At 43.0% G+C, this 19382-nt stretch overlaps 1 protein-coding gene across 1 annotated transcript in view; it reads right to left on the bottom strand.

The window, feature by feature from the left end:
• Positions 1–9975, bottom strand: part of LOC127626170 (regulator of telomere elongation helicase 1-like) — a 36987-nt gene extending 27012 nt beyond the window's left edge. The window contains 10 exon segments of the mRNA XM_052101764.1: positions 45–83; positions 1859–2012; positions 2124–2189; positions 3814–3898; positions 4069–4144; positions 4292–4352; positions 4457–4538; positions 5497–5590; positions 5791–5989; positions 9680–9975. Coding sequence (XP_051957724.1) covers positions 45–83; positions 1859–2012; positions 2124–2189; positions 3814–3898; positions 4069–4144; positions 4292–4352; positions 4457–4538; positions 5497–5590; positions 5791–5989; positions 9680–9781 — 958 coding nt within the window. The 5' untranslated portion in view covers positions 9782–9975.
• Positions 9976–19382: the final 9407 nt, after the last annotated feature.

The raw sequence follows: 19382 nt of genomic DNA, 5'->3' as shown, positions 1-19382 counted from the left end.
TGTAAACTTCTAACTTCAACTGTATACATACGAGCACAACTTACGTTTTATTTTAGCAATTGTAGCAATGTCCAGCTTCAATCCTGTACAATAAAGAAAAAAAATATTTATTGACTTAATTTGTACTATTGCATTTGTAGATTTGTCTTGAACTTTAGGGGGTTGCAGCATTAAGTATTTACACTTGTTTCAATTGATCATGGGGTGGGTGGTTACCTTACCCCATCTCCCTGGAATCTAAGCCCCTGGTTGCAGTTATTCTTTTTCATCAAGTATACAGAGCTTTTTAACAAAAGTATATTTTAAATGCAGGTTGTTTTTTAAATAATGTAAGAAGGGTTTTCGGTGGTTAAGCTGTAGGAAGTCCAAGATGAATGAAGAAATGTTAACAGCATGATTGTATAAAATTGTGCATTTCTTGTCTATTACCACCTTCAGCGACGGAAATAAGCAGTTAGGACAGCTAAATATGTGGCAGAGCATTGTTTAGAGCTTTATAATGACCTTATTGCGATACAATACATAGCACTTAAAAGTTTAATCTTAATATAGTGTACACAGTCAAATTAAACTAGACATGGATTAAAGGGAAAATGTTTAATAACAGTAATGTTTTAGATGGTTATCCGATGGTTACAATTTAGATGAAAGAGTTACAAATTAAATATGAAATTTGTATATGAAACCAGTACTACCTGAATGGAAGTGAATGAAAGATAGAAAGAGATAGAAAGAGTAAAGGGAGATGCGCCATTAGACGCGTTTCCATTATCGGGCCAAATGAGAGCATGCTAGCGTGTGCCAGGGCCAGTTGTGTTCTCAGTTACTTCCGGGGCTTCATCATGCCTCCTCTGGGCTTCCTTGGGGCCAAAGAAAGCCAGCTGGGGATTAATACGATGTCAAAGGCGGAGTTTCGCTGATTCAGGTCAGAGGTTTCAGTATCAAGATTCCCATTTCCTAATTTTTCATATATAGCTACCAGCTTACCTCAACAGATCAACGGAGAATAGACAATCACCAGTACTGGTTAGCAGATTAAATCAGGGCTCTTCTGAATATTTGGGCTGATGAAAATGTGCAAGGTCAGATTGACGGCGTCTGCCGAAACGAAGACATGATTAAGTATATTGCAATCGAACTTGTCCAGCACATAATGGTACAGGTTCGGGGAAAAAAGTAAAACAATTCGGGTAAAGTACAAATCAGTGTTCACTTCGAGGGCTAGTTAGTCTTCAAAAGTCTGAAACAACAGCTTGAGTTTCCTTCTTGCTTTTGAAATGGGTAGGCTGTGTGACATTGTCACTAGAGCAGTATATTAAAACTGTTAAGGCAACATGGTGGGAATGCTGATCGATTTAGTTTCAGCAGCTCGAGGTCTGAGGCTATTGGCCCCAGCTAACCAGTTGATAGCCCTGGCTTGCACTGGCCCAATAGTGGAAAAGCAGCTATTGAGAGCTGGGAGATTAGCCTGATGGCCTGTAATACAGTTGCCCGAGAGCAGAGGCAAAATAAATGAGTGAGCCAGAGAAAAAGAGAAAAGACCCCAGAGCATTAAGTTACAATCCTTTTTATCCTTCCTTGACCATGTGACTAAAACTAGACCTGATACATTTAAACTGACCAATCAGCAGACCACATTTATTCCCCACTGTACTCAAGTTGTGACCATTTGCAGACACCTATACACAATAACATCTCAGCCAATAGGCTGATAGATTACTATCAGCATCCTCTGGAATGCAATGGATCTGTTCTCATGAAGAAATAGGAGTTGTAACACAGAAATTACTTTAATTTTTAACCCTACAAATAATGTTGACAAAATGAACATGAATCACAAAATTTAAGCCAAACTAACCTAAGTTTAGTGACTCCACATTAAATTCCTCTGCAGACTCTGTTTTGCTGATGTCTGAGGCTTGTTGCCACAGAAGTCCATCCACTGCCTCAATGGAGGATATAATGTCATATGGGGTGAGATCAAACGAGGTTGATTCTTCACACATCTGCTCCTGAAAAAAATCGATTAAGGGTAGATGGGAAATAAAAATTCAAAAATATAGACTTCCCTCATTTTAAAAACTACAAGGTTACAAGGTCTCAAACAAAATGAAGACACTTACAACATTATGAGCCTCATCAAAAATTACCACAGCTCCTTTCAACTCTATGTTGTGAGCTCTTCGACTCTGTCGGCCAAACAACAAACATAGCAAAACATAGCTAAGCATCACAATTTTCATCAAAAATAACACATATGAAATGGGTCAAGACATGCTTTTTAATTATTTTATAAGTTCCATAAGGGTCACTTATACATAAGTAAAGGTTTTTTTTTGCACAACAAAACAGTCATATATTTGTAAAGAATCATTTTCCATCCTCATTCTGAAAATCTGTCATTTTTGGTAATGCTTCTCCTTTAAGACTTGACAGTAAATGCCCACTGTTATGACTGGCTCTCTGCTCTTGACTGAACTGCTCTCTCCTTGCCATATTACTGCTCACCGCAGCTGGCCGGACTATGTAAGTGATGAGGTAAACTAGGCAGTAATGTGTTGTTGTGGAAGCGGTCAGATGCAAATGTCTATCACAGTGTAACATCATAATGTTGAGGAAGTAGCGAATGAGTCGTTTTGGCAGCTGGGTTTCAACAAATCTTTTTTTGCAGTGAGGAGGAAGTTTTGAGTTCTGAAACTTACAGTATGTTTTAATAATACAATGACTTCATATGTCAAAAGATCAAGGAAAACGTGATTCTTTATATCATGACCCTTTAAATAAAAAAACAATCATTACAATATACAGATACTGTATATCTAAAGTGTTGACGTCGATTTTTACTGCGTGTCGCTAAAACACAAGCGGTTCGCCTTTCTCAGAATGCGTTTCAACTGGGGCAGATGAAATCCGATCAAAGGTGCTCACAGCGTTAGGAGAGAGCTTGCTCCGCACCGCTGCCAATCTTACGATCCACCTTGCGAGCATGATGCTCGGCTTTCATAGGAATGAATTGAAAACGCTCTCAGCTTCGCTCACAACGCGCCAGTGGTAACGTAGGGTCAGACTGGATGAACTTGCTAATGCTAGCTGCCTTGCTAACAATTAGGTTACGTCGGACACTGGATTGATTCCATCCGCACCGCAAGACTTCATGACAACGTTTGCGCTCTCTCATCGACTCTAGTGAAGAGCGTGAGAGAACAACAGTGAAGTGGACAACAGCCCTATCTTTCTGCGCTGTAATCTTGAATATTGTTCTCTAGCAACAAACATGCATAATATCTGCCCTGTACCGCTCCACAGAAATTACTAGTTGGAAGACTAGTCTCTCACTTTCATGAAAATATACTAATGTTTTTTTAATTAAAAAAAAAAAATGTTTTTAAATTTTCTCTTGGGACACCCCTGAAACCACATTCAGCATCATTCCACAGTCACAAGGGCTTCTATGCCCCATACTTGTGTATCTGAATCTAAAGAAATACTGGACTGCTGTCACTATGCTTCAGAATAAACAGATGATATTTTAACATTCATTTTCAATTGATAAACGGTAAAAGACGGTAAAAGATCCCGCAGACCCCACTTCTTTGGCCATTTCTGGACCCCCTGTTTTGTAGAGACTATTTTGACTGTTTAAAATAAATGTTTTCTTCTTTTCTTCCGTCAACTTGAAATTAAAAAATAGAAAGTGCAATGTGTAAATGTATATCGTGACAAATATCAATATCGAACAATATGAAAAAGATTATCGTGATAAAAATTTTGGCCATATCTCCCAGCCCTATCAGAGGGGACGATGTGTCTCACCTTTGGATCAAGCAGGTAGTTGTAGGGCATGAAGATGATGTCAGCGTGTTGTTTGAGTGACCTTGAAAGGTAGTATGGACAAACTCTACAAGGATAAACTATCCAATCAATTTCACTGTTTACAAACACTCAAAGAAAAGATTTTCAAAAGGAAACATGCCAGACAAAGACTGAATCATCAGTTTAAACTATTTTAAAATGCCACTATTCTTTCAGTGCTTTGGTCAAGGCCATGAAAGTGATGTAGAGTCTAACCTTTGCTTCTTGCCAGATTTCACTAGATCCTCCACATCCAGGATAGAATTCATGATTTCCCTGTCAGCGCTGTTCTCTAAAATTTTCAGCAGGCCAAAAAACACAATCATCACTATATATTTACAACTCACATTTATATCAGTTAATACTATCTATCTATCTATCTATCTATATATCCCTCTCGCTTTGTTGATGAGTCATCATGATAATGTTATTCTCATACCGTCAACATTGTTGTAGAAGACACAGGAGCGGGTTGATACTTTTGCTCGGCACATATGGATCTTTAAATAAGATACATATTTAATTAATAAAGTGTTGAGATCCAGATCTTATATCAAGTCTCTTGTCACACACATACACACTCACTATGCGGAGAGGATTTTACCTTAATGTGGTTACTCTCATGTCTCATCACCTCCTGGTTTATGCAGAGCTGTTCTCTAGATCCCAAAACACAAATCTTTGGCCTACAATAAAAATCGATGTAATCTTTTATATTTACAATTTCTGTATAATAGAAAATAGAAAATGTTAAACAAACAACCTCAATCCTTGGTATAGTACTTAAAAAAAAATAAAAATTTAGTGAAAGATTTTAAAACAGCACAAACACAATATAATTAAAAATAATCTTTTTATTTACTCATTATAAGTTTTATGCATGCAAGATCATATGTTGTTTAAAAAAATTTTACACACAGCCACAACTTATTAAGAATATCGGTTTGTATATGCATTTTATTTCAGGAGTATACAATCCCAAGTCTTTCAAAGAGCACATATCTAATGTTAAAGGAATAGTTCACCCAAAAATGGTAATTCTCTCATCATTTATTCACCCTCATGCCATCCCAGATGTGTCTGACTGACTTTCTTCTGCAGAACACAAACAAAGGTTTTTTGAAGAAAATTTCAGCTCTGTAGGTCAATGCAAGTCAGCAGCGTCCAAAACATTGATGCTCCAAAGGCATATAAAGGCAGCATAAAAGTGATCCATTCGACTCCAGTGGTTAAATCCTTATCTTCAGAAGCGATATTATAGGTGTGGGTGAGAAACAGATCAATACTTAAGTCATTTTTCCAATAAATTCTCCTACCTGCCCAGTAGGTGGCAATATGCACAGAAAATGTGAATCTCCAAAAACAAAATAAGAAGACCTCTTAGGAGGGAAGAGCGCTTAGGAGGGCTTTTTAGAAGTAGATATTTATAGTTTTGGATTACTTTTACACTGCCTTTATATGCTTTTTGAGCTTCAAAGTTTTGGACCCTGCTGACTTGCATTGTGAGGTCCTACAGAGCTGAGAAATTCTTCTAAAAATCTTAGTTTTTGTTCAGCAGACAGAAGAAAGTCATACACATCTGGGATGGCTTGTGGGTAACTATCCCTTAAACTGGTGTTATATCTGATGTTAAAGAGAGCTGACCTGTAGGATGTGTTCTTCAGCTCAGTTATGACCTGTGTTAACTGGGAATGGGTCCTGGATGCATATATAATCTTGGGGATGTCCGCGTAGTACGCTAAATGAAAAATATTGATTTGATTATTGTACTCATGTTGTAGAGTTTAACTGTATCCCACCTTCTATTGTCATACAGTAAGACAACTATCACTGGGACAAATTATGATGTAGCTTATAATTCATAATGTCATTTTGCTTTGAAAACCTCAAAACCATCTTACAAATGGTAGAGAAAATGAATAATTTCAAGGACATTACTTGGCGTGTTCCCGTCGGTTGCTGCCATCCCCCATGATGACACTGGTCTGTCTGGGAACAGCTCAGTGCCTCCCATTCTCTCTGCAATCTTGCAGGCAGAGATAGTATCTTTAAAATACTCTCTCCACCCGAGTGTAGCACACAGCAGACAGAGGGTTTTACCTGTACCAGTGGGACTTTCCAGAACTCCATTTACTTTCTGAAACAGTACAAATGTATTAAAGTGTAATGAATAGGACAATGTGACCTTGAGGAAGACTCAGTCTTTAAAATCATTATGTTATTACATTTCATTGACGTTCCACAGTCTGTATATTATATGTGAATCAAAGAATAAGTAAAACAAAAATGTCCTGTATTATGACATTTAGATACCTTCAATGGAAAATGTGATTGAACTTTTGAAACAGAAAATGAAACAGATGTCTTTGTCATCATTGTGTAGTTTGATGGAAATGTGATTGTAGATTATGTATATGTATATATATATATATATATATATATATATATATATATATATATATATACACAGTGAGGGAAAAAAGTATTTGATCCCCTGCTGATTTTGTACGTTTGCCCACTGACAAACAAATGATCAGTCTATAATTTTAATGGTAGGTTAATTTGAACAGTGAGAGACAGAATACAAAAAACCAAAAAAATCCAGAAAAACGCATGTCAAAAATGTTATAAATTGAATTGCATTTTAATGAGGGCATTAAGTATTCAACCCCCTCTCAATCAGAGATTTCTGGCTCCAAGGTGTCTTTTATACAGGTAACAAGCTGAGATTTGGAGCACACTCTTAAAGGGACTGCTCCCAATCTCAGTTTGTTACCTGTATAAAAGACACCTGTTCACAGAAGCAATCAATCAATCAGATTCCAAACTCTCCACCATGGCCAAGACCAAAGAGCTGTCCAAGGAAGTCAGGGACAAGATCGTAGATCTACACAAGGCTGGAATGTGCTACAAGACCATCGCCAAGCAGCTTGATGAGAAGGTGAAAACAGTTTACGCGATTATTTGCAAAGGGAAGAAACACAAATGAACTCTCAATCTTCCTCGATCTGGGGCTCCATGCAAGATCTCACCACGTGGAGTTGCAATGATCATGAGAACAGTGAGGAATCAGCCCAGAACTACACGGGAGGATCTTGTCAATGATCTCAAGGCAGCTGGGACCATAGTCACCAAGAAAACAATTGGTAACACACTACACCGTGAAGGATTGAAATCTTGCAGTGCCTGAATCTGAATGATTCAGAGGAGAACTGGGTAAAAGTGTTGTGGTCAGAAGAGACCAAAATCGAGCTCTTTGGCATCAACTCAACTCGCCATGTTTGGAGGAGGAGGAATGCTGCCTATGACCCCAAGAACACAATCCCCACCGTCAAACATGGATTCTGACTTATTATTTGATAAGCAGATAAATGCTGTTGTTAAAGGAAGCTTTTTTCATCTAAGGTCCATTGCTAAATTAAAACAGTTTCTCTCACAGCAGGACTTGGAAATAGTGATTCATGCTCTTTTTACATCCCGGCTGGATTACTGCAATGCCTTATATGTGGGTCTGTCTCAATCTTCTTTCTCACGTCTGCAAGTAGTCCAAAATGCAGCAGCTAGACTTCTAACGGGTACCAAGAAAAGAGAGCATATTACCCCAGTTCTCGCTTCCCTACATTGGCTTCCAGTTAGTTACAGAGTTAAATTCAAGGTTGTGCTGTATGTTTATAAGGCCTTGCATGGTTTAGCCCCTCAGTACATTGCCGATTTACTTAATCTACATTCGACACCTAGGTCTCTTCGATCATCAAATCAGTTACTCCTCCTCTCTGTTCCTCGATCCCATTTGAATGATCGGGCATTTGTTGTTGCGGCCCCCAGGTTGTGGAATGCACTTCCATTTGTCGTTAGGTCTTCTTCCACATTGCCTATATTTACATCTAGATTGAAGACACATTTTTTTCTCTTTAGCCTATAATGTTGGTTGAGAATGATACGTTTTTTGTGTAGGTTTTATTAATTTGTTCTTTTTAAAATTGTATAAGTTCTATTTAATTCTGTTATTAATGTCTGTAAAAAATTGTACAGCACTTTGCTTACAACACTTGTTGTTTTTAAGTGTGCTTTATAAATAAACTTGAACTTGGAAACATTATGCTTTGGGGGTGTTTTTCTGCTAAGGGGACAGGACAACTTCACCGCATCAAAGGGACGATGGATGGGGCCACGTACCATCAAATCTTGGGTGAGAACCTCCTTCCCTCAACCAGGGCATTGAAAATGGGTCGTGGATGGGTATTCCAGCATGACAATGACCCAAAACACGTGGCTCAAGAAGAAGCACATTAAGGTCCAGGAGTGGCCTAGCCAGTCTCCAGACCTTAATCTCCATAGAAAATCTGTGGAGGGGGATGAAGGTTCGAGTTGCCAAACGTCAGCCTGGAAACCTTAATGACTTGGAGAAGATCTGCAAAGAGGAGTGGGACAAAATCCCTCCTGAGATGTGTGCAAACCTGGTGGCCAACTACATGAAACGTCTGACCTCTGTAATTGCCAAAAGGGTTTTGACACTAAGTACTAAGTCATGTTTTGCAGAGGGGTCGATACTTATTTCCCTCATTAAAATGCAATTCAATTTATAACATTTTTGACATGCGTTTTTCTGGATTTTTTGTTGATGTTATTCTGTCTCTCACTGTTCAAATTAACCTACCATTAAAATTATAGACTGATCATTTGTTTGTCAGTGGGCAAACGTACAATATCAGCAGGGGATCAAATACTTTTTCCCCCTCACTGTGTGTGTGTGTATATATATATATATATATATATATATATATATATACATATATATATATATACATATATATACGTAGGAAAAAATTAAGAAACAACTGCAAACTTATCATTTTCTCTGGATTTAATATTTATAGGTATGTGTTTCAGTAAAATATTTTGTTTTTTTGTTTTATTCTATAAAGTACTGACAACATTTCTCCCAATTATCATCACCGATCTTCCACCAAATTTCACAGTGGGTGCGAGACACCGTCTAACCATTAAATGACCAGGTGCAGGATCGGTGATGATCTGGGGGTGCTTCAGCAAGGCTGAAATTGGGAAGATCCGTCTTTGTGAAGAATGCAGGAATCAAGCCATGTACCTGGAATCCTAAAAGTAAACTTGCTTCCTTCTGCTCTGACAATATTCCCCAACTCTGATGATTGTTTTTTTTGTTTTGTTTTTTTCAGCAGGACAATGCTCCATGCCACACAGCCAGGTCAATCAAGGTGTGGATGGAAGACCACCGGATCAAGACCTTGTCATGGTCAGCCCAATCTCCAGATATGAACCCCATTGAAAACCTCTGGAATGTGATCAAGAGGAAGATGGATGGCCACAAGCCCCCAAACAAATCCGAGCTGCTTGAATATTTGTGCCAGGAGTGGCATAAAGTCACCCAACAACAATGTGAAAGACTGGTAGAGAGCATGCCAAGACGCATGAAAGCTGTGATTGAAAATCAGGGTTATTCCACCAAATTGTGTTGTTTAAAAATGAATATGAACTTGTTTTCTTTGCATTATTTGAGGTCTGAAAACACTGCATCTTTTTTCTTATTTTGACCAGTTGTTATTTTCTGCAAATAAATGCTCAAAATGACAATATATTTATTTGGAATTTGGAAGAAATGTTGTCAGTACTTTATAGAATAACATTTAAAAAATCATTTTACTCATAAATGTAAAGAGAAACTGTTCATTTTGCAGTGGTCTTAATTTTTTTCTTTTAGAGTATTTGGCATATCAAATTAAAAGCTATTTCAGTGACTACTTCAGTAGCTGCAGGAATATATAAGGTGACTGAAGAGAGGTGCTCTCACATTCTGCAGGCACTCGATGACTTTGTTCATGTAGTCCTCCTGGCATGGGTATGGAGTGAAGGGAAAAGCCACTGTGACTCCTCTGAGTTTAAGATGAGGCATTTTCCCAACCAATCACAGACAGTTGATCCACTAAGAGTCATTCACTCTTTAACTGGAGAGACAACCAACCACAATTGCTCATAAATTTACTCATAGTGATCTGCTATTATCCACACTGACACAGCTATATGATATGTACTAAAACTACATCCAAACCAAACAGCAACTGCTTTTACAACTCCAGTAACGCGCCATAGATTTCTTCTTCTTCTTCACATGAGGTTTTACGGCGGTTGGCAAGCCAGCTTCTGGCGCATTACCGCCACCGACCAGACTGGAGTGCGAAGCATCAATGGGAAGGTGATTAAATTATCCTGACTAATGTTATTGTAAGATATCGTAATATTGGCTATATTATTTCATTTGTTCTACCGATCCTTTAAGCAGAGTTTGTAGATTAAATGCTTCTTCACCTGTATCTCTTACTACTTTAATAAGCACTGACCTTTCTTTTGCATACTTAGTACATTTTATTAGCACATGCTCTATTGTATCTGCTTGGCCACAATTATTACACTGTCCTGTTTCATGGTTTCCTATTATACATAATGAATGATTTAGCCCAGTGTAACCTATTCGGATGCGAGTGATAACGGAATCTTCCTTCCTATTATTATAAAATGTTCTCCCATTGCCTACTTGTCGCTGAATATTATACAGATATCTGCCCTTATTTTCACAGTTAAATGCTTCTTGCAATTCATTATTAACATGTTCTTCAATTTTTCCTTTAATCTCTTGTGAGTGTTACTTGTATGTTAATAATCTGTGTGTTTTAGTGCTTGTTTAGCTAGTTTATCGACAAATTCATGACCCTGAACTCCTACATGAGCTGGTACCCACAAAAATGTATTAAGCTATTGTTTATTCTTAACAACTTGTGAGAATCTCATAGATAATGTCTTGCCTTGAAGAATGTAGTCCACTTGCAAGGCTTGACAATACTGCATGAGAGTCAGTACATATTACTACTGTCCTTGGTTCTCTTACGAGAGGTTCTCTCGTATTGCGTAAACTAGCTTACGCTACGGGAAAGATTCATCTTTTCTGAGATATTGAAGCCAAAAAATTATCCTTAATTTTTGTATCCATTGTCAACGCAGTGCGGCAGCTGCAGACCTTGAGCGGGCTAGCTAGCGAGCTCATAGGTTGCTCTGCGGCAACTGCTGCAGCCTATAGACGAGCTTGGGCGAACTTGCTCCTCATGTCGCGCCCTTCTCAGCACAGGAGACCACCACATCATCTGCGCTCTCTGCCTGGGACTGGGGCACGCAGAGCTCGCCCTCACTGAGGGCGGATGCGATTTCTGCGAGGAGCTACCGATGTCGACCCTGCGGGCTCGACTCGAAGCGCTCAAAGCAGAAACCGCCGCGCCGCCTTACCTTCAGCCGCGCAGGAAGAAGCGCCGCTCACAAAGGCTGCCGGAAACTGTGGTTGAAGCGACTGCCTCGCCGGAGCCTCTCCCTCGAGCATCGCTTTCACCCTCCCCGCCCCCCCGGGACGCGCAGTTGCCGCTGAGCCATCTGCTGCCATCTCGGATGACGAGGCGGAGGATAAGGGCCGCTGTTCCATCATGGCTTTGGACAGCGAGGAGTGGTCAGGCTCCCAAGCCTCCTCCTCGGCCCAGGAATCCAGCAGGACCCGCGCCAGAGTCGAAGGGGAGTTAACACGCCTCCTCACACAGGCCGTCGACCGCCTCGGGCTCGAGTGGTCACCGCCCCCTGAGCAGGCACCTAACAGACTCGACGGCTGCTTTCTTCAAAGCCATCGGCTCTACACCAGCGGCCGGGCCGCTCCCTTCCTGCCGGAATTACATCACGGAGCTTGCAAAGTCGTTTAACGCTCCTTTTTCAGCCAGGTCCCGTTCCCACGTCTCCACCTCTCTGGCGTCGGTGGACGGCGCCATTGAGAGAGGCTACTCCTCCATCCCCGGTCGAGGACTTCGGTAGCAGCACACCTTTGTCCGCCCTCCGCGAGATGGCGTTCCAAGCCTGTGCTCCCGTCTAAGGCCTGCAGAGCGACTTCCGCCTATGTTGGCCGCGCCTATTCCGCCGCCGGCCAAGCCGCATCTGCTCTGCACTCAATGGCCGTTTTACAGATCCTACAAGCAGACCTTCTTCGGGAGTGGGATGAGAAAGGCAGGCACCCAGAGGCTGTTACTGATCTACGAAGTGCGACAGACCTCGCCCTTTGCGCTACCAAAGCTGCAGCCCAAGCTCTAGGGAAGTGCATGGCCTCGCTGACTGTGACCGAGAGACACTTGTGGCTAACACTAGCCGACATGGGAGAAGCAGAGCGCTCCATGTTCCTCAACGCACCGCTCTCTCCGACCGGTCTCTTCGGCTCCGCGGTGAGTGGCATTGTTGACCGCTTCTCAGAAGTCCAGAAAGCCACCCAAGCCATGAACCTCTTCCTGCCGCGTCACGCTAGCTCCTCTGCAGGCCGCTCACGTGATCAGCCTCCTGCACGAGCCTCTTCACAGCGCCCAGTTCAACAAACTCAGACTTCTCAGCGTCGACAGGGCGGCTGCCCTCGATCGCGCTCAGACAGCCGCCGCAGACCGCCGCCCCCCCCCCCCGTGGGCCTCGATCTAAGGTAACGCTGAAACCCGAGCAGCCGAAGTCTTCCTAACTGTGTTGAACAAACGACGGCTCAGTCCCGCCGCGGCCGGACCACCGTCAAAGCTTCGCCCCCTGTCAGTCCCCTTCTCTCAGGCTACTGCATTGGTGAATTTAGCAGCCAACAAGCCGGTGACACTGCCCGCTTGCCTGCACTCAAACAACGTTTTCACGGCGACCCAAATAAATCTTGTAAAGAGCAAACATGTCTTATGTGTAGAAAATGTGCCCACAACCCAGTGTTCACCCCTACACACAAGCATAACACATCCCGTGCCCCTATCAGAGCACGCTCTCATAAAGCGGTTACGAACCGCTCGAGCGTCAGAGTCAATGAAGGCGCCCACAAATGCGTGCGCGCGCCAATTCTCTGGCCGCTCTGTCACACGACCAGCCCTATGTGTAGAAAATGTGCCCACAATCCAGTGTTCACCTCTACACACAAGCACTGCATGTCTCGTGTCCCCACCAGAGCACGCTCACATAAAGCGGTTACGAACCGCTCGAGCGCTAGAGTCAATAAATGCGCCCACTCTCTGCCCGCTCTGTTACACGGCCAGCAAACATTCATCTGTGTGTAAGTCCTGTGCCCATGACTATGCTTGCGCATCACGTAACAGATGTGACTCTTTCCCCATTCATTCCAATCGGGAAGTCACTCACAAAACAGCCTGTTCATGCTGTCTGCGAGCAATCATGCATAAACACACTAAACGCGCTCACACATTTTGTTCAGCGCTCTGTGTGCGGCAATCAGAGCGAACTGGCCATTCACCCTCTAGCGTTACGCTTCAAAGCGTGGGAAGCTATTCCAGGGATATCCAAGTGGGTGTTAAGCACAATACAACAGGGCTATTTGCTACAGTTCGATCGCCGCCCTCCTCGCTTCAGAGCGCTCGAAACCACTGTGAACACGGAAGCAGCGTGCATGCTTCATTCAGAAATAGCAAGCCTTCTGTGCAAAAAGGCCATAGAGAAAGTGCCACCCTCTCTGAGCGAGTCGGGGCTTTACAGCCGTTATTTTCTTGTTCCCAAGAAAGACGGTGGCCTCAGACCCATATTAGATCTCAGGGTTTTGAACAAGGTGCTTGCAAAAAGACCGTTCAAAATGCTTACAATCAGGAAACTCCTCACGCATGTGCGCAGGGGGACTGGTTTATTTCTCTCGATCTGAAAGATGCATACTTTCAGATTCAGATGAATCCCCGTCACAGGCCATTCTTGAGATTCGCCTTCGACAGCCAGGTTTATCAATACACCGTCCTTCCGTTCGGCCTGTCCTTAGCACCCCGTACTTTCACGAAGTGCATGGATGCGCGCGGTCGCACCCCTGCGGAGTCAGGGTTTGCAAATTTTGAACTATTTGGACGACTGGCTGATTATGGCACAGTCACATATGGAGCTTCTGTCTCACAGAGCAGTTCTCCTCAGCCATTTGAACAGTTTGGGTCTTGCAGTCAATTGGACCAAGAGCGCACTACAGCCCAGTCAGACAATTTCCTTCCTTGGAATAGAACTAGACTCCGTGGCAATTACGGCTCGCTTATCTACACAGTGCGCGCGCCGTGTTCAGCGACTAGCCGCATCTTTTCAGATGAACAGCCTCACGCCTCTGAAGAAATTCCAGAGAGTGCTAGGTTACATGGCCTCAGCCGCAGCAGTACTTCAGCTGAGTTTACTGCACATCGCCCGCTTCAGCATTGGCTAAACACCCGGCGTCTCGCCGGGCTTGGGCCACAGGCCGCCAGCCCATCAAGGTGACTCAGACCTGTATTTCAGCTCTGCAGCCCTGGACAGTGGCCGAATGGTATCAGCGGGGAGTGACAATGGGAGCTGTATCTCGCCGAAAAGTCATCTCGACAGACGCGTCCAACACGGGTTGGGGCGCGGTCTCGCGAGGGCTCTCCGGTTTTCGGCCTATGGTCAGTTCAGGAAAAGCTCCTTCACATAAATTGTCTGGAAATGATAGCGGTCGAGTACGCGCTCGGCGCTTTCTCCCGGTCATTCAGGGTCACCACGTCCTGGTCCGTTCGGACAACAGATCTGTGGTATCCTACCTAAACCGTCAGGGCAGTGTCAGATCCAGGAACCTATTCCATCTGACCGAAACGCATACTGAGTTGGTCCCAGTGCCACCTGCGCTCGCTGAGGGCGACGCGACGTGCCAGGCCACCTGAACGACGGCCCGGACAGACTGTCCAGAGACAATATTCCCCAGGGGAATGGTCCCTGCACGCTCAAACAGTCCAGACGTTATGGCACCTATTCGGCAGAGCAGAGATAGACCTCTTTGCATCCAAAGAGAACTCTCACTGCCCAATATTTTTCTCGAAAAGCGAGGCCGCGCTGGCCCAGGACTGGCCCAGACGCCCGCTTTACGCCTTCCCTCCCGTCTCGCTATTGCCACAGGTAATGCAGAGGATCAGGAAAACGCGTCACTCGGTGCTTCTCATAGACCAGCGTTGAGAGAATCAGACATGGTTCCCGGAGCTTACGCAGCTGTCACTGACAGCGCCGTGGCCCATCCCAGTGAGAGCAGATCTCCTCTCTCAAGCTCGCGGCACAATCTGGCATCCCCACCCAGAGCGCTGGGCGCTGCATGCGTGGGTGATCAACGACTACCCGTCGCTCTGCCAGAAGGAGTAATAAACACCATCATACACGCTAGAGCCCCTTCCATGAGAAGACTCTATGCGTCAAAATGGTCTGTGTTCTCAAAATGGTGCACAGAGACCTGGACCCGCGGACATGTGGGGTGTCGTCGCTGCTTGTATTTCTACAAGAGCTGCTGGATAAGGGCAGATCCCCATCCACGCTCAAAGTGTATGTGGCGGCCGTTGCGGCGTTCGCTGAACCCCTGCACGGCCAGTCATGGGGTAAAAACGAGCTGGTCATCCGCTTCCTCAGGGAGCTAGAAGGATGAACCCCCGCGCCCCCATCGGTTCCTATCTCGGATCTTTCTATAGTTCTCGAAACTATGAAAGCCCCCTTTCGAACCACTTCAATCCCTGGATTTGAAATACCTTTCACTCAAAACCGTTTTTCTGACTGCCCTGTCATCAGTCAAACGTGTGGGAGACCTTCACGCGCTGTCTGTCAGCGCTGCGTGTCTTGAGTTTGGACCAAGTGACTCCAAGGTCATTTTAAAGCCTAGACACGGCTATGTTCCCAAGGTGATCGGTACTCCTTTCAGAGCACAGGTCATTTCCCTATCGGCGCTGCCAGCACCCGATAGCGAACGCGACGCCAATCTCCTTTGCCCGGTCAGAGCACTGAGATTGTATACTGTGCGCTCCGCCGCTTTCAGATGCTCTGAGCAGCTTTTTGTTTCGTTCGGAGGGCGCACCAAAGGTCTTGCCGCCTCGAAACAGACACTATCTAGATGGATAGTGGACACTATTGCTGCTGCATACGCGTCAAAAGACCTGCCATGCCCGTTGGGCATTAGGGCTCACTCCACTAGAGGCATGGCATCCTCGTGGGCATGGTCCAGCGGGATTTCCATTCACGACATATGTGTGGCAGCGGGATGGACTTCCCCCTCCACCTTTGTCAGATTTTACAATATGGAAGTGCCCGCTCTGCAGGCAAAACTACTAGCGGTTTAATACGCTACAGCTCCCCTGGTGAGCTGCACTGATGGGACACATTCCACACAGACCGGCACCGCCGCTCTGTCGTTCCCTTCCCACTATGTGCTTATGTATTACACAATCAATGACCCGCATTCTTGCCGGCCAAATATTATTTCCCCACTCATAAGGGCTCCCCGGGTCCCCCTTAATTCCCTGGGGCTCATACAGTGGATGCTTGGCGCGCACGGCGTTGACAATGGGTTCCCGTAGCGTAAGCTAGTTTACGCAATACGAGAGAACCTCTCGTAAGAGAACGTATCGGTTACCTAACGTAACCTCGGTTCTCTCTAGATGAGGGAACGAGTATTGCGTAGCCGGCCGTGCTCGCGCCACGAGCGACTTTTCGCTTCAGTCAATGAAAACCAGGGTTCCAGCCTACGAACTACGCTTATATGCACTCAAGTCACGCCCATTTTGGCGGGCTTTGATGCAGTGAGCGCGCGGACGCCTCTCATTGGATGCGAGTTCGCCCAAGCTCGTCTATAGGCTGCAGCAGTTGCCGCAGAGCAACCTATGAGCTCGCTAGCTAGCCCGCTCAAGGTCTTCAGCTGCCGCACTGCGTTGACAATGGTTGCAAAAATTAAGGATAATTTTTTGGCTTCAACATCTCAGAAAAGATTAATCTTTCCCGTAGCGTAAACTAGCTTACGCAATACTCGTTCCCTCATCTAGAGAGAACCGAGGTTACGTTAGGTAACCGATACGTTTTACATCTTCTACCCACTGGAGAGCTAACAACGCGGCAAACAATTCTGTTGCATACACAGATATATGATGAGTTATTCTTTCTTAATACTATTTTGGGATTTTGTAATATATACTGGAGCAGCTGTGCGACCAGAGAGTGGATCTTTGGATCCATCAGTGTACAGTATATATGTAGCCTTGATGAATACACCTGATCTAAATACTGCTGGACAATAACCTCCTTAGTGACATCTTTCTCAGTCTTGATTTTTTTTTTGCAATTGAAGGTTAATAAAAGGCGTAGGATATATCCATGGGGGAACGTTAGATAAAACCACAGTAAGGCTGACTGCGTATTTTGCAATACCAACTGTCTGTGCATCCCTATTAGCAGTCCATCCAAAGCTTTTAAAGTTGTTATTTCCATGTTCCAACACTCCTCTAGCACGCTCTTTACTGGATGACTTTCTTTATGACCTTTTACATTAGCCCAATAAGTCATTCTCAATTTATACCCACATAGAAATAAAGGAGTTTCCCCAACTTCTAACTGCAATGCTGAAATTGGAGATGTTTAAAAGCACCACAGCATATTCTTAGGGCTTGAGTCTGCACTGCTTTCTATCTTTTTAATTATGGATGCAGGTGCAAATCCATAAACTATAATCCAAACTTGATCTGATTAATGTACAGTATATTCTGTGACAATCTACAAGCTCCCCATTCAACTCCTGATAAACATCGCAGAATATTTATTCCTGTTTTACACTTTTCAATCAGCTTTTTAGCGTGTGCTCCAAATGTCAATCTAGGTTCCATCCATACACCAAGGTATTTTACTAATGAAACTTGTTCCAGTCCCTGTTTATATCATTTCAATTTAACCTCTGGTACAGTTTTCCTTTTTGTGAAACTCGTGACCTTTTTTTAGCCACTGATAATCTGAAACTCCACTTATTTGCCCATGTCTCCACTTCATCAACTGTTTTCTGTAAACTTTGTGACATGTGTTATATTACGTCCTATATTCCATATTGCATCATCTGCATAAAGTGACCTTCTTATATCTCCTTTAATATGACTAAAAACGTAATTTATCATAACATTAAGTAATACTGGACTACATACACTCCCTTGTGGGGCTCAATTGTCTATTTTATATGTCTTAGAATAATCTACTCCTACCCTAACTTGTACTGTTCTTTCAAGAAGAAAATCCAAAATCCAGTTATACATTTTTCCTCCAATTCCCATACTTTTAGGTTTTATTAGAAGCCCCTCTTTCCAAAGCATATCATATGCTTTCTCAATATCGCCTCTCTATTTGCTTTTGCTTTTCTAATATCTGCTTCTAGACATAACACAGCATCCATAGTACTCCGACCTGCCTGAAATCCACTGGGAAGAATAAAAGGAAGAATAAGTCCTTTTAGTTCCATTATATAATTTAGTTTCTATATATAATCATTTTTCCATCAGTTTACATCAATTAGCAGTTGATGCAATGGGTCTGTAATTATTTGGATTGGATTTATCCTTTCCAGGTTTCCCTACTGGCACAATAATTACATGCTTCCATGAGGAAGGAAGTTTACCTGCATTCCATATCTTACTAAACAGACTTAAAATGATGTCTAATGATCTATCTGACAGATGTTGAATCATTAAGTAACATATATAATCTTTGCCATGAGATGTATGCTTAACTCCCCTTAGAGCTCTTTTTAGTTCATGTAGGGTAAATTCTGTTTCTAAAGTGTCTACAGAAGTATTTATTTTCACCAGCACATCTGGATGCTGGCTCTTATTCTGCTCTCTATGCCTTTTAATTTTTTCTGACACATTTTTGTCACTATGTACTCTAACAAACACTTCTGCCAACTTTTGACTTTTTCAGTGTCTGTCACAGCTATTCTTCCTTCATCATTTTTTAAGACAGGTAAACTTTTATTTTTATAAATTCCACCTATTTTCCTTATTGAACACCATACTAATGTCAGTATATTGTGCTACTCCAATCTCTCCAGCAATTCCTTTTAGCTGCTCAAACTATCCTTCTTACTTCTGCTTGTGCTTTCATATACGTAATGAAGTCTTCATACAAATACGTCTTTCTGATCTTTCTAAATGCTTTATTTCTATATTATACTACATTGATCTGTCAACCAGGGAACTACTTTCCTCTTTTGAGACTTTCCCTTTTTTCCTATGACAGTGTCTGTTATTTTATACAAAACTTCCCATATTTTCCCATTTAGCTCTTCTATGTCCTCCACCAACTCTAATTCTAATCATGTTAATTCTACCTCACTAAGATATTTATGCCATAGGTTTCTTCTTTTCCGGTTAACTGGCACACTAGAGCGACTACTAGTATGAGGCTGCCTCCTACAGGCCAAGCTGGAGAAGTGCAGCTTTACGCGCCAAATGGTGCTTCAAATGCATGTTTCATACCGTTGCCTAACTGTTGCTGAGCCTGAGCAGGTCGCTATATAACTATATGATGACGTATTTGAACATGCAAGTTTGATTGTTTAAATTTTGTATAATAATAATAAAAAAATCACATTTTATTTTTAGAGAGGCATTTACACATTGAATCACTCAGCGAGAGTGAGGGAGTGTGGGTTAAAATGTGCCAGTTTGTTGTCCTCTTGGCAA

This window comes from Xyrauchen texanus, chromosome 32 (genome assembly GCF_025860055.1).
Source record: "Xyrauchen texanus isolate HMW12.3.18 chromosome 32, RBS_HiC_50CHRs, whole genome shotgun sequence".
Lineage (NCBI taxonomy): Eukaryota > Metazoa > Chordata > Actinopteri > Cypriniformes > Catostomidae > Xyrauchen > Xyrauchen texanus.
This window is presented reverse-complemented; position numbering and strand designations above follow the sequence as displayed.